We start from the raw sequence: 15312 nt of genomic DNA on the forward strand, positions 1-15312 counted from the left end.
GTTTAGTGGAAATAGGATTTCCTTTCATACTCAATCCCTGTCTCTCAGTTGAAGAGTGCACACACTGTTGTAGTTGTGCTAAGCCAAAACAAGGTAGTTCATTCCTGCAGAAATCACAGTGGGGAGGCATTTTAAGTGTAAGTGGCAGCATTACACATATAAGAATAGGAAGATTTAGAATCCAGTTCTACCAGGCAGATGAAAATAGAAAACTACCTGTTGTAAAATATCATAGCTCCTTCATGACAATCCCAGTCTGTAACAAACCATGTGCATGACAGAAATTCAGAACCTTTTCCCTCATTAAAACACAGGGCAGCAGACACAGCTGTGGTGACAGCTCTGTTGGTGCTTTGACAGGTGAACCCAATTCCGTATTATGAATCTTGTGTGTCTGACTTCTGTGGCTGTGACAGTGTGGGAGACTGTGAGTGCTTTTGCACCTCAGTTGCTGCTTACTCGAGGAGCTGCAGCAGAGCTGGTGTCTGCATCAACTGGAGAACCCCTGCCATTTGCCGTAAGTACTGCAGGGAAATGCACACAGAAAGCAGTGCCCCTTGTGCTCAGGCACACGGGATAGAGAAGAGCACAACACCTACATTGCTATGCATGTGTGACTGAACAAGCTCTTTTTATCATGTTTATCTTATTAAGATCTTTTAAACAAGATTTAAAAAATTGTCCCTGCCCAGTGTCTGAGACCTAAATGTTTTCTATTCTGTTCCAGCTGTGTTCTGCGATTATTACAATCCACCTGACAAACATGAGTGGTTCTATAAACCTTGTGGAGCCCCTTGTCTAAGGACCTGCAGGAACCCTCAAGGGAAATGTGGGAACTTGCTGTACAGTTTAGAAGGTAATTCTTTCTTGACTTTAATGCACTTTATGGGAGTTGCAGCTACCAGTCTGGTTTTAAATGTCTGAAGCATCAAGGTGACTGATCTGTCCCAGTAGCTCATTGACCATGCCTTGATAATTCCCTGTGTGATGGTGCCATTAATAGCATCATTTGCCTGCTGCCTTTAAATATATGAAGAGATAAAACACCATTCAATATAAATTTGTATAGAATAATTATCTGTTGACAAATTTAGTAAATGAAAACTTTGGGAACAGAGGTAAAAAGAGGAGTTGAAAAAATAATTGGTAGTAAAAAGAACATTCATACTGGAATCACATTCATTTGGGGATCAAATCTATATTTGGTAGAGGTATTTATGTGCTTTCCTGTGTCTATATAACTCAAACGAAGAATACTTTGTTTAATTTTCCAGGCTGTTACCCAGAGTGTAGTCCTGACAAGCCGTATTTTGATGAGGAGAGCAGAGAGTGTGTCTCCCTCCACAACTGCACTTCATGGTAGGTCAGTTGATGGTGAGAAAGGTAGAATAGGACTGGAAAGGACAAACTAGGAGATGTATTGTTAATGTTTATAGGCAGTGGCAATTAACATTAAATCCAGGAATGGGTTTTTTGTGAAAGCAGGTACAGTTGCAGACACTGTTATTCAAATTCAAATATACAAATTCATTTCAATTCTTTTTTACTCTTTCTCTTCAGTGATCCTGAAGAGAAACTATGTGCTGAAGACTCCAAAGGTAACTTTTCACCACCCTCACCATGCATTGAGTGATGGCAGGACTGCAACAACCCAACATCACATATTACTGCAAACGTACTGGTAATAGGAGGCCAGACAGGTAGTTTAATATGTGGGTGCAAAGCTGCACAGATATACTTTGATAAGCAAAATGCAGCCTTTGACCTCAAGAACTGCGTAAAGGATAATCACGAGGAAGAAGGAGACAGGTGTGATATGAAGGATTCATCTTACACAGGTTAATACCGCTTTTCCAGTTTTCTACTTCCTTGGTAGTCAGTGAAGACAGGCAGATTGTAGTCTGTAGCAGGCCATTCATGGTGCCTCTTTTAATAAGTACTTTTAGAATAGGGAAAATCTTGTAGAAGCGCTGCTTCCTGACCATTCATTTAATAAAATAAACTTAGCTAGTTTATTAGATACGTGTTTGTGTGCCTAAAGAACACATTTGGTTAAGGTACAGTATCAGTTCATTCCCATACCTGTGAGAAAGCACATCCCAAAACATGGGGTGACCCAGCAGATAGCACATTTGCAGTTTAGCTGATTTTGTTACAGTAATATATACACTTCCTTTGGTTCCTACATGTACAGTCTCCAAAATCTGGAGAGCTTCTCAATTGAAATCATGTACCACTGCATGCTCCTCATTTGTGGATGGAAATGGCTGTGCAACAGCTCCTGAGCCAGTGTTCTGTCACTCAGAAAGGCAATAATCGCAGTCACCTTCCCTGCCCAGAAAGATTTCTCCTAACTTCATGCTGAGTTAGGCCAGTACCAGTTCTCACACTTTATTCAACCAGTAATTCCTCCATGCAAGCTGACTCCAAGAAACACCAGCAAACAGAAAAAACCAACACATTTTAAATAAATGAGATAGACTCACAGTGCAGCTTCTCAAATAGAAACTAAGAAAGTTTCTTAGGTAATTCGTGTTTGATGTTGTGTCCTTCAGAAGGGTAAATGCAGAGTGTGGTTTGCTTTTCACTTGTATTTATATTGCAAGTATCCTCTGTTGCCATGGCATTTTCTCTTTTGGTGCCTCAGTTTGCCTATGCTGCTACAATGGGAAGACCTACACCTTAAATGAAACTGTGTACAGCCACGTGTACGGGACCACGTGTAGTGAAGCTATCTGTGGCCCTAATGGACAGATCATTAAAACCCTTACCCACTGCAGAACTCCATCTACACCAGCACAAGGTACTAGATTGATAAGAGGCTTGGTAGTGATTCTGTGGAAGTCCACAATGGTAATAAGATTTATCCATTCTGGAAAAAGACTCTTACAGCATGCCTAGGATAACAGCAGAATTTGAGACTGTTGAAGTTTCAAAATTGTGTGTCTTGTAGTGAAGACCAAAAGTGCAATCTTATAGATTCTTGCTGACCTTACTGTCAGTGAGGTTAAGAGAGAATAGAAAGATTCAGCAATTTTTTCATACAAACTTTAGAATAAGCTTGACCATATCACAGTTGACACTCTGGTGTTGTTTGTCTCAATATTTCATACTTCTAAATATTTTTTTTTCTTTCTTATCACCCATAACGCACTCTGTTTGTTATTGTACTGTTTTCTGCATTGGAAAAAGTGAGTCTTATACGGGTCACTGGAATATGAAAATAAAGCTTCCTGGCAGTTAACTCCTGTTCAAAAGACATTTTCCAGCATGAATGGAATGTGAAAAATCAGAAAATTTCTTTATCTCTTTTTCCTAAAAGATATATAGAAAATTGGGGAATTTGCCACATGATTTTTACAAATAAAAATAAGTGGTTAAAATACATACATATATATATATATCAATAATCCCAGTAGCAAATTATACAAGGGCAACATGAAAAATGAAATGTTAACTTCTCTACTCATGTGAATGAAAGAGCTAAATACTTGATGGTGAACCCATGTGTTTCATATTTACTGAAAATATTCAAAAATGGAATAAGTACTGTGGAATAATACTTAGTAAAGGCAGGATTATTGAAAGCAGGCTGCAGGTGGCATAGTAAAATATCTATGTGATCTGTCTCTATTTAAACCAACAGTTTCTTTGAAAGAAAGCATTAAAAATCCAAATGGAGTGCCACTGGAAATCACCTCTCCAAAGTCAGGTGAAGTACTGTAGGACTAGAAACATTAAATTGAAATGAATAAATGACAGAAGAAGAGCTGTTTATTATATTCTGTATAGGGAAAAAAAAAAAAAACAACTAGATGTGGGAGTGTGTGTGTATAGTATTACAGCACCATACTGTGTAATAGAGGGAGTGTTTATAAATACAGAATATGGTTTCAGTGTGGATGTGTACAGAATGTAGTGGGTGTAAAATTTTTTTTTTATTCTTTTTTTTTATAGTCATAGAGAATGTAAGAGATGTCATAGGGCTTGAGAGTAAAGCAGTAGAGGATTTAAACACTAATTTATTTGATTTCCTGCAGAACCACATATGCAATATATAACATCTGCACCTCCCTCATCAGAGGTAGCCACTCCCTGCGTCTGCAATGACAATGGACAATTGATACAAATGGGTGAGAAATCACAGAGTTTTTTTTCTACACCATTGACATGGAAAGATGTACTGATAGATAAAAGTGCTTCAGCAAGTGCTTATTCTGCCTGTTGCAATCAGACATTACCAGAAGTCATTACATCTTTGAACTGCAGCTAACACCTTCAGAACTACAACTCTCCCACACCCATAACTTTGTTCTGGTTTGAATACCCCTGGTGTAAGGAAACTTATGGCAGTTGCTGATGTCAGCAGAGCCCTGAATCCCAAACTGCTGAACATGAGCTTGTAACTGACAATAATATTCCAAAAGCAGAGGAGGAAAGACTCTTCTTCTGTTAGTAGCTCCTGCTTCACTTACCTCCTGGTATTTGTGAAGAGCAGATGCACTTGGTAATGTACTCACTATTGGCTCTTCTTGTACTCATTTTCAATTCCTTCCAATGTACCTAAGAGGAGAATTTCAGATTAGGCCTTGTGGCTCTCCCTCCGTCTTTGCCATTTAGATGAATTTCTGTCCAGTTCAGCCATTGAATCCCAAGGGCTGCAGACAGACAATTCCCTGTGCGTGGCTGTTGGGTGGAGATAGTTAAATGCAGGGCTGAGAATGCAGCTGCTTTGTGATCAGGCCTCAGGCTAACACTTGGGTTTTGCCCTTGCAGGAGAAAATGTTTCTCTGCCAGTGAATGTATCAGGTCGTTGTGCTTACTCTGTCTGCAATAAATCGTGTCAGATTGAATTAATTTGGGCAGAGTGTAAAACTGGTCATACTGATACCCTCAAGGTCTGTGATCCACATTCTGAAACCTGTCCACCAACACCTGCTCCTGGTGTAACAAACCAAGTTCCTGCTCCCACAAGGACTTCGGTGAGCGATTGTCTTGCACTCACTCCTCCCAGAAAGGTGAGAGACTCTGAAGAAGACATGTTTCATCATTCCACCATTCATGCATTGCCTGCGGCCAAGGTTTGGTGTTCTCCTCTGATGCTGCTATCCAGCACTACAGCTGGACTGTAGGTGTGGCTGAATGACATCATTTAGAAGTATGCCAGAAATCCCTCACTGAAAGAATAAGTTTAAGATTCTTCTGTTCACCTGAAACACCTAAATGATTGTATGTGAGCAGAGCTACCTAAGCTGAACAAAGACTAGGAAGACACATCTGGCAGTGTCCTACCATCAGAAGTGACAAGGACCCTAATATATATACACCAAAAAAGTAGATATCAAAGCTCTCTGTATTTCTATATGGTTCATATTGCCTGCTTTCCAGAGCCAGAGTAGACACCAAATTTTGCCATGCTAGATAATTAATTGAATGGAATACAGGGAATACAGTTGCTGTGTGTGATTTTAAAGATTTTGTGACATTACTCTGTTATTTGCCTCTCCTCTTTTTTTTTTTTTTTTTTTTTTTTTCAATTAATCAATAGTTTAATGAAACATGGAATTTTGGAAATTGCCATACTGCCACTTGCCTGGGAGAAGGAAACAATATCAAATTGTCTGTCATGACTTGCCCACCTCAGCAATTGAAATTCTGTGTCAATGGTTTCCCGTTCACAAAACACTCCGATGAAACTGGTTGCTGTGAAGTCTCTGAATGTCAGTGTAAGTGGCAGGAGCATTCCTGAAATGTATGTTATGTTCAGCTGGGCCTCAAAAAAGAAAAGTCTATCTGGTCAACATCAAATATCATGTTCATATCAATTCAGTAGGATACAATGGAACAGAAGTCCCGTCTGAAATCTTGGCTGTTAAAAGTAGATGTCCTTGCTAGAGTAATTTTTCTTTATCAAACTCGATATTTTGTCTCTCACTGGAAGTGAGCAAAAAGGTTAAAACAAGCTTGTACTTACAGGTAGCTCAGAAGTCAAACTTGAAGCCTGACATTCTGTCTTCCAGGTATTTGCAGTGGATGGGGAAATGAGCATTATGTGACTTTCGATGGAGCATATTACCATTTTAAAGAAAACTGCACCTATGTCCTTGTGAAGTCAATTCATCCTGATTCTCACAACTTCTGGATTCACATAGACAACTACTACTGTGCTGCCACTGGTGGAGCAATTTGCTCAATGTCCCTCATGATTTTTTACTCCAACTCTGTTGTTATTCTGACACAAGCAATGGAACATGGAAAAGAAACAAACTTGGTAAAGTATTGTGTTTAAATGAATTCTCAAAATTATTTTGCTGTAGCTATGTTTCTCTACTGCCAAATGTCCTGTCATGACAAAGGATTAAGCTTGTAAAATATGGAATGGGTAAGAAATGCAATTGCATTGCTTCTTCTCTCTCTTTTTTGCTTTGTATCAATAAAATCTGTATATTCTAAAAATCTGGGAAATGATCACATAACTGAAAGTTGCGATTTTTGTCCTGATATGAGTATTCAAATCTAAATTGTACCATATTAAAAAGGAATATTAGACAACTGCTTAAATTACTGTCTTTGACAGACATCATTTGGTGCACCTAAGGTCTGAATTTGTGCTGCTCTGCTTTCCAGTTGCACTAATCATGTTCCTTACTCATTGAAGGAGTGTCCATAGAAACCTTTTGTTTCTTTTCTTTTAGATTTTGTTTGATAATAAGAAAGTTGTTCCAGACATTTTTAAGAATGGTATCAGGATAACCAGTTCTGGCCTTTATGCCATAATTGAAATACCTGAATTAGAGGTTTACATCTCCTATAGTCGACTTGCATTTTACATAAAACTCCCTTTCAGCAAGTTTTATAACAATACCCTGGGACTCTGTGGTGAGTGTTCTCGTCAGTTGACAAAAATTATTGCTCTGAATTTTCCTCCTATCTGTCATTCCCTTGCAAAATCTCTAAATGCTTGCAACTTCACTATTTCTCGCAAATGTTAATAAATTTATTTAATGGAAAGACAGTGTCAGGAAATGTAGTTTTAAGTCATATCATTCATTCTGTCCACATACTCAATCTGTTCGGGGATGGAGATAGAATTTTTCAAGGCTCTTCCTTTTCAGCATATCTACTTCAAAAAGGAATGTAGGAAATGTGGAGAGTCCTGTGCCATCTCAGTTTCTCTGGCCACCAGAAGAAATGTATGAACCAACGCATCAATTCAATTTCCATGAGCAGCTGGCAAACTGTTTCTGTGAGCCTTCACTTCCCAGAAACAGTTTGTGTGAATTTTTCCAGGACCCCACATGTTGTTTCCTTCACACAATGAGAACTTCCCCCCAGATTTTCTCTAAAAGCAGCTTCATCAGCATCAACTGTCCTTGAGCTGTCATTTTTATATTGCTACCAGGTACCTGCACCAACCAGAAATCTGATGATGCTATGAAGAGGAAAGGTGAGGTTGTCAAGTCCTTCAAAGAGATGGCATTAGATTGGAAAGTCCCATATCCTACCAACAGATACTGTAACCCTGGTGTCTCACAACCATCGAAGATTGAGTATCATCAGCATTGTGTGCCTTCTAATCTGTGTAAAATCATCTGGTAAGACAGCTCCCAAAAGTATCAGAAAAATAAATCCACAGGGTAATTTTGTTCTTCACTAAATGGCTTGGGTGAAGTCATTCTAAGATATGAAGAAAATACAAAGTCTTGCATACCTTGTGAAACTGAGCAGTGAACTGATGTGTGTGCTCTTGAGCTTGGCAGATACTTTTCAGCTGCATCAGCAAAATCAGTCCTCTCTAAATAGTGTCTGCTGCTTGGCAGTCCCTCTACCTGTCAGTTCTGGAGAGGCCAAGTGGGAACTGGGTATAATTCGGTATCTGAAAGATCTGAATGATATGAAAAACACTCAGAATACAGTAAGCAAATATATATGTCCGTTTTTAAAATAATTTTGTGGTTTAAAGCAGGATTTTCAAACACGCTAGCATAAAAAATGTCAGCATACAGACTTATAGCTATGAGCTGTGCAGGAGCCTTTGCAGGTAGCAGTCCAACAAAGTATTGTTTTCTTTCAAAGCATTGTAAAGAATGGCAGGTAAAGCTCATTCTTTATTAAGCTGCGGGGGTGTATTGCCTATGAGAACAATTTGTAGTTGTACCTTGAGGCTTTGCCTGGGGCAGGGGGGATGTTTTGGCTCTGTGTTGAATTCTTCCTTGGAAGTAGCCCAAGGATTTTCTCCTCGCTTTGTGAAGGACCCTGACGGAGTGCCACGGCGTGGTGCCCCCCCAGCCCTACTACGAGGCGTGTGTGGCCAGCGGGTGCTCGGAGGAGCACCCCAGCACCGAGTGCCAGAGCATGCAGACCTACGCGGCGCTCTGCGGGCTCCACGGGGTCTGCGTGGACTGGAGGAGGCTGGCGAGCGGGCAGTGCGGTGAGCCTGGGAACGGGCAGTGAGCTGAGCTCGGAAAACACCCCCCGGGGTGAAGCAAGTCTGGTCTGCTCTGTCCTCCCCTGCTGCTCTGGACCTGAGAAAGAGCAGGAACAAACCTGAGGTTGTTCCAGCCCGGACCTGGTGCAAAACAAGGGGGAACCGGGCCCACGGCGTCTCCTGCGTAGCTCAGCCCAGGAGTTCTGCGTGTTGCCGCAGCGCTTCTCTCGGTGTGCTTGGCCCTGCTGGGGCCACCCCGTGAACCAGGGCGAGCACTGCTGCTCCTGTCGCTTGCACCTTGCTGGCCCCATCGCCCCGCTGGCTGGAGCGCCGGGGCCGCCTCGCCGGGCTGTGCGGACCCGCGAGGTTGCTGCGGTGGCCGGGCGCTTTGTCCCTTCGTGTCCCTGCTTCGGAGGGTGCACCTGGGTCTGGGCTTTTAACTTGTGTGTTGCAATGCTCCACAGAGGCCAGCTGTCCTGGGGATCAGGTGTACAAGCCATGCGGGGAAGCAAAAAGAAACACTTGCTTCAGCAGGTGGGTCATTTCCTGTAAGGCGTTGTTCAAGTCCATAATGTGGAGATTACCGGGGAAATTTGAAGTTCACATTCCCTTGGGATTTAGGTGTCTTGATTGCCCAGGGCTACGGTTTTGCCTCTCGTTCATTCTCATTTATATTCTGATTGTGCAGAGGAGTCGTTATGGACGCCCTTCCTTCCCAAAATAGCACATCAGTGTTTGTTGAAGGATGCTACTGTCCTGATGGAAAAATTCTGCTGAACGATCATGATGGCATTTGTGTGTCTGTTTGTGGTAAGAAATGGTATAAATGGTGCTGTGGGAAGTGGGGGTAAGAGCCTGACTAGACGTGCATATTAAGGGGGTTATTTTGAGTATAGAGGAAATGGGGGAGACCTTGTTACTGACCCTTTCTGGTGAAGCTGAAGCATTCCAGATTGAGAGTTTCTGCCTGCTTTTATATGCAGAAGATGCAACTTTCAAAAGAACAAAGAATAATATGTTTAAGATGTTTTTGTGTTTACAACCAGTGACTTTGCACTCTGAATTTCTTTCTCTTGGTGTCTGTTTCTCAGATTTCAATACCTTCCTTCTGTTCCTGTTTTTCTGCTTCTGTTGTTTTCCCTGATGGAGTTACCTTTAAAATAACATCTAATTCATTTTATAGGTTGCATTGCACAAGATGGGTCAGTGAAACAGGTAAGAGAAAGGACAATACTTTGTTCTGTGGCCTTCTGCAAAAATGACTGCATAAGTTGCTTCTTTTAATTCTAAGCTTAAAAACCAGTGAACTGCAACTGGGGAGAAAATCAGAAGATTTTATTAACTCCAGAACTTTAATCACTTGAAGTACAGAAACGGAAAGAGCAGTTTGTGAGAATCAGTTCCCTGGTGGAACTATTGGGCTTTCTTCCTGGAAACGAATAAACCTCCAAAGGAAGGTGGCAAATAATGATATTTTTTCTTATTCTTCTCTTCTCCTCCCTCTGAGATTTGAATTGCAATTTTCCTACACAATAAATTAGGTCAACTCAGTCCTACACTGGCTTGCAGCAGGCATTCATTGATATGATGCTTCCAGGTTTTGCTCTCTGAACTGCTATCCCTCTTGTTTTTAAAGCCTAGAGATGCTTGGGAACATGACTGCCAATACTGTACTTGTGATGAAGCGACCTTGAACATCTCTTGCTTCCCCCGCCCTTGTGCTAAATCTCCACCTATCAACTGCACAAAAGAAGGCTTTGTACGCAAAATAAAACCACGTTTGGAAGACCCCTGCTGCACAGAGACAGTCTGTGGTGAGGAGATCCTTCACTTGCCATAATATGACAACATTTGACTTCATCAGTAATCCTAAAGTGAGATGTGGTGCCCCACAGGTAGCAGATTCAAATAAGCACACTGGAGTGGTCATTTCTTCCATCTACATGCCAGGAGCTCTTGCTAGCAGAAAAAACTCCTCTGGTCCAGCTTGTACTCTAAATAAGTGCCATGACCTGACAGATATTTACACTGGAAAATCTCCTGTGGATCATTGGGACCAGCAGGTGCCCTACAGGATCCTTTGGCTCTTGTCCTTCTGAGACGAGAGGGTGATCCTTCCACAGAGATTCACCCAGTAAGAGAGGTTGTGTTCATCTTCCAGGCTTCCCTAAGGTTTCCTTTGGAGGCTCCTGACATATGTTTGCCCTCAGCTTTGCATTTGCACCCTCCCAGTCCCAAATGCTCACCACAGCACAGGAGTGGCCTGCTCCTAAACTTGGCCATTCCCAGTATCTATACCAAGACACAGGACAGAGAATCCTGGCAATGGTAATAGGATGGTTTTCTTCAAACTATGTCTGCAAGTAAGACAGCTGAATGGGATGCTTTGGCTTACTTTGTCTCTGCTGTCTATTGCAGAATGTGATATAAAAACCTGCATTATCAACAAAACAGGATGTGACTTAGGTTTCCAGCCAGTGGTTGCTATGTCTGAGGATGGTTGTTGCCCTATCTTCTCCTGTAGTAAGTACCTTGTTTCCTTAAGATGTTTTATTTATTCTTTTAAGTATTTGATTTTTCTAAATGAGTTAATGTCATGGCCTCTTCCCTCCTCTCAGCCTTTACAGTTGGGCTGGTGGTGGGTTTTTTTTGGGTTTTTTTTTAATTTTTATTTTTATTTCCCCTTTTTTTTCTTTTCTTTTTTTTTTTTTTTAGTTAGAATAACTGGTTCAGGGTCTCTGTATTCAGTATTCAGGGAGTGTAAGCTATTGACCACATACTGAATGATGGTTAAACTGAACCCATCCAGAAGCTCTGCTGCCAAATTATATTTCCAGATTCACACACATAAGCCCATTAGCTTTGTTACCAGCACAGTGGTTAACAATAAAGAAAAGGTCAAGTAATTTCAAGTATGGGTAAAACCGCTAGGCAAATAGATTGTACCTTATGGAAAATACCAGGGTATAGAATTATCCCCACTTGATGCATAACATCTAAGCAGATGCTACATGTGGGCTTCTGAATACCAAATAGCACCATGTACTAGTTGCTTTTTCCCCCCTCTTGTGTGGGCTATTAAGTTCAGCTCTACTCTGACTTCTCTAAATCACTCACAATTCAGAGATGAGTACAGAAACTGCATCATTCCTAGCACAACCTTTTCATTTTTTTCCTTACAGTACCAAAAGGTGTATGTGTTTCTGAAGGAGTTGAATTCAAGGTAGGCCTTCTTCCAGACACTTCATCCTACGAGTTAATGTTGCCTGAGTCAGAATTATTTGAAGTTCTTGTTTTCAACACTCATACAAAAAGCAGGATTAGAATGGCTTGTAATTCTTCCCTGCCAGTAGTTTCTCTCCCAACACCAAGCAATCTGTGATTCTGGGATAGGTTACTCAATACGTAATGCTAGAGACCAGTTACTTGCTTACTAAAAGAGTTCTTGCCTATGCTTCAGAGTCAATGGGTCAGAATTGTGATTGAACACAAATTTTAAATCTCATTGAATGTTGTAAGATTATTGCTTGGTCAAACTGACAAAAAATAGATGCTTGGAATTTATGAGAACTCATTTAACATCATTGATGCACTTGGGAGTGTCAGCCTTGCGTTCATTTTGTGATACCAGTGGTGAAGTTTTAGAGATCTGGATGTGTATCCATCTCAGGAAATTCTTCCAAAAATAAACCTCATAAGCATTAGTTTTTTTGATAGGCCAGGGGATGTTTCTTCCAGAACCCTCTGAATTCTTGTAATGGTTTTATCTCTCCCCTATATTTCCAGCCAGGGGCAATGGTGCCTAAAAGCTCTTGTGAGAACTGTGTGTGCATGGATGAGCAGGATCCCGTGACACAGACCAACCGCATCCAGTGCCTTCCTGTGCAATGCCAAACCACCTGTCAGCAGGTCAGCACATCCTTGACCACAATGGCTGTTGCGTTGAAACAGGAACAGTGTAACTGCTTTATCTGTGCAACACAACAGGATAGACTCTTCTGTTAATTGTTTTGTAACGTCCTTTTTAAGATGCTGTTATTTTTGCTCCAGAAAATTTAAGAGATCACCCTTGGAAAAGCACCCTGAGGGGGAAATGATTGCAAACCTGTTAGTCTGACAAGATGTTTGTGTCATTCTGTTCATGTTGTCTATTGTCAGCTCATGAATGAAGATTGTGAGGAAACTGCACAGTGCTTTGTATGTTTCCAGACACTTTCACTTGCGGATGGGGAATACTCAATTACTTCTCAGTACTTGTGAGAATTAGCACTCAAGTTGTTCAGTCTGTTACTGAATATAAGTAGGGTGGTTGCTTTTCCATGCATGCCCAGATAAGGACAGATGCACCACCAATGTTAAAAATGGACAAAACCTTTCATTACACTTTTTCTAGAAACCAGCCACACCCACAGCCACCAGAAGACCAATGCATACCTAAAACACAGGGGAGAAAATCTTCACATGACTGACAGCAATAGTTCTTATAGATAATGATATCAGACCAAGCAGTGGTGGCAGATGGTGCAAGTAATCATGTGCTAAATTAATTTATTTGACCTCTTTTGTATGTTAGTCTGAAGAGAAGAGTAGTCAATGACAGGGTCTTCATGGCAACTGAAGTACCCAGAAGTCATTATTCAGAAAGGCAGAAAAATTACCAGCTTTGATTGTCAGGCTTAATGTGCTTCCAACAGATTTCAAAAGACAACAAAATTGAAACCAGAAGGCTGGCTCATTTCCTCTGCCATCTTCAGTGTAGCTTTGATCCAAAGATGCTTCAGCAACAAGACACAGATTAACATGGATAAATGGAAACTTTATTCCCACAGGGTTTTCGCAATGTGGAAGAGAAGGGTCAGTGCTGCAGCCAGTGCCAGCAAGTGGCATGTGTGGCAAATTTTCCATTTGGCAATGTCACCATTGAGGTAAGCACTCCCTTGCTCTGCACACAAGGCTGAACTGTCAAAAAGACCTCAGCATTTTTTAACCAGTTTCATGCATTTCAAGGCTGGGAGGACCTCGAGGAGATGTAAAAATGTCTGTGTTTCCAAAGTGAATGTAGATGTTTATACAGCTGTTCCCTGCTGTGTGCATTTCATAGGCACTACCATGCCTATGACAATTATATTCTCTGGCAGGAATGGAAATCATGTTACCTCCACTTCTCATGAAATGAGATAGCAAGAAAGAATTTGGAAGGGATGGTGACATGGTGTAATACTGCTCTTGCAGAGATACATGTGCTGGCTTCACATCACACTGCTCCCATCTGAAACAGTTTTATTGTCTTGCCCTGAAGATACAGGGATACAGTCTGAGCAAGCTGATAGAGTTGTGCTGCCACTGGTTCTGAATTTGCTGAGGCAGAAATCAAGTGGCACAGCTGCTGTATTGTTGTGTGACTTGGTAACACACACAGCTAATACATCATGTCTTGTGAATGTAATGTTGTGTAGGCAGGAGCTGAGCCTCTAAAGAATGGGCTTGATGATCCCATCCTCAATGATACTGTGGCTTGGTCTTTTCCACCCTTAATGATTCCATTATTCTAGCTTTTTTTTGTTTTATTACAGCCTGCTACTCCTGTGTATGGTTAATGATGCTGTTTCAACCAGTGGCTTGTCTTACATGCAATTGCTTCTCTGGCAGTTCTTGTGTTCTGCATATTTTCTATTTCATCCTTTTATTCCTTGATAATTTATCTTACAAGCTAGATTTTTCTGATCCAATATATACTTTTTATGTCTGCATGAGGAGGCTTTGCAGTTATCCATTAATCTCTATTGCACAGACTTTTTTTCTCTTTCATTCCTTTTCATATTCTTCTATCTATTAAAAAAGAAAACTGTTGAAATCCTTTGAAAGAGTTATTTTTCTTTTGTGTATATTTTAGCCCACAAACATTAGCACATCTACCTTCTGGCATTTCTGCTAATACCTTTATGCTCATTCTGGCATTCTTTCATTCTTTCCCCCTGGAGTGAGGCCACAGATGTAATTTTGCATAGACTGGTAGTGGGCAAGCTTGGTACATAATTTGTAGATGTGATTTGCAGACATCTCTGCCCTTTCAGAGTGATATGAGCAACCCAGTCTCTGCCAGTTCATTGACTTTATTACTGTTTCAGTTTTCTGATTTTATTGCTATATTCCATTGGCTTTTTTTTTTTTGTGTGTGTTTGTTTGTTTGTCTTAATTTGTTTGTTTTTTATTTTGTTTTTAAAATTTAATTATTTTTCTGTTTTTATCAGGTAGGAAAGAGTTATAAAGATCCATATGACAACTGTACTCAGTACACGTGCACTGAATCAGCAGGCCAGTTTTCCTTGACGAGTACAATAAAGGTCTGCCTACCATTTGAAGAAGCAAACTGTGTGCCAGTAAGTATTTTATAGCCAGAAAAAGACTTCTGTAATGAGCCCTAATCCTGGTCTGGGAGTTACATTTGCTGTTTTGAATGAGTATTTCTTGATCTTTCCTTGTTTGAAGGAAATGTGCTTTTCTAGCCCTGTGTCCCATGGAAATAAGCCAAAAATATTTGCAAAAAAGCCCACACCATTTCCATTGCTGTGGGATAAGCATTAGAACTTGAAAGAGAAGGGTATTGGAGCAATAGCAAGGAAGGATTTTTCATCACTTGAAAAACATTTCAAGTGATGCAGTGTACAAGTGGTGCAACATGCAATTGCACAAGTGGTAGCACACTATGGATCCTTGGGGGACTGATGAACAAAGTGATTTCTGATATGTGGTGTACCATTAAGTGAGGAGGTGGAACATGACTGAGCAAGGGGTAATATTCATACCTGGGCTTTCAGCTATTGGTGGTTTCCAGTAACTTTCAGTAGCATTTTGGGACTTCATAGCAGATCAAAGCAGGGACT

The 15312-nt window shown here is 40.8% G+C and overlaps 1 protein-coding gene across 3 annotated transcripts in view; it reads left to right on the plus strand.

Annotated features, from left to right (window-relative positions):
- The window catches only part of LOC137475974 (mucin-5B), a 44491-nt gene that overhangs the window by 27033 nt on the left and 2146 nt on the right, over positions 1–15312 (plus strand). For 2 of the 3 annotated variants that reach the window (XM_068193897.1, XM_068193895.1), the window contains 22 exons: positions 361–517; positions 728–856; positions 1275–1359; positions 1561–1598; positions 2648–2803; positions 3647–3712; positions 4041–4133; positions 4777–5018; positions 5549–5726; positions 6021–6271; positions 6696–6879; positions 7403–7595; positions 8253–8431; positions 8893–8962; positions 9117–9238; positions 9612–9643; positions 10065–10242; positions 10847–10951; positions 11611–11651; positions 12215–12337; positions 13258–13353; positions 14680–14808. In XM_068193897.1, coding sequence (XP_068049998.1) covers positions 361–517; positions 728–856; positions 1275–1359; positions 1561–1598; positions 2648–2803; positions 3647–3712; positions 4041–4133; positions 4777–5018; positions 5549–5726; positions 6021–6271; positions 6696–6879; positions 7403–7595; positions 8253–8431; positions 8893–8962; positions 9117–9238; positions 9612–9643; positions 10065–10242; positions 10847–10951; positions 11611–11651; positions 12215–12337; positions 13258–13353; positions 14680–14808 — 2847 coding nt within the window. The remainder of the gene's footprint in view (positions 1–360; positions 518–727; positions 857–1274; positions 1360–1560; positions 1599–2647; positions 2804–3646; positions 3713–4040; positions 4134–4776; positions 5019–5548; positions 5727–6020; positions 6272–6695; positions 6880–7402; positions 7596–8252; positions 8432–8892; positions 8963–9116; positions 9239–9611; positions 9644–10064; positions 10243–10846; positions 10952–11610; positions 11652–12214; positions 12338–13257; positions 13354–14679; positions 14809–15312) is intronic. The other variant, XR_011000169.1, reaches the window with a different exon arrangement.

The sequence above is a fragment of the Anomalospiza imberbis genome, chromosome 6 (genome assembly GCF_031753505.1).
Source record: "Anomalospiza imberbis isolate Cuckoo-Finch-1a 21T00152 chromosome 6, ASM3175350v1, whole genome shotgun sequence".
Classification (NCBI taxonomy): Eukaryota; Metazoa; Chordata; class Aves; order Passeriformes; family Viduidae; genus Anomalospiza; species Anomalospiza imberbis.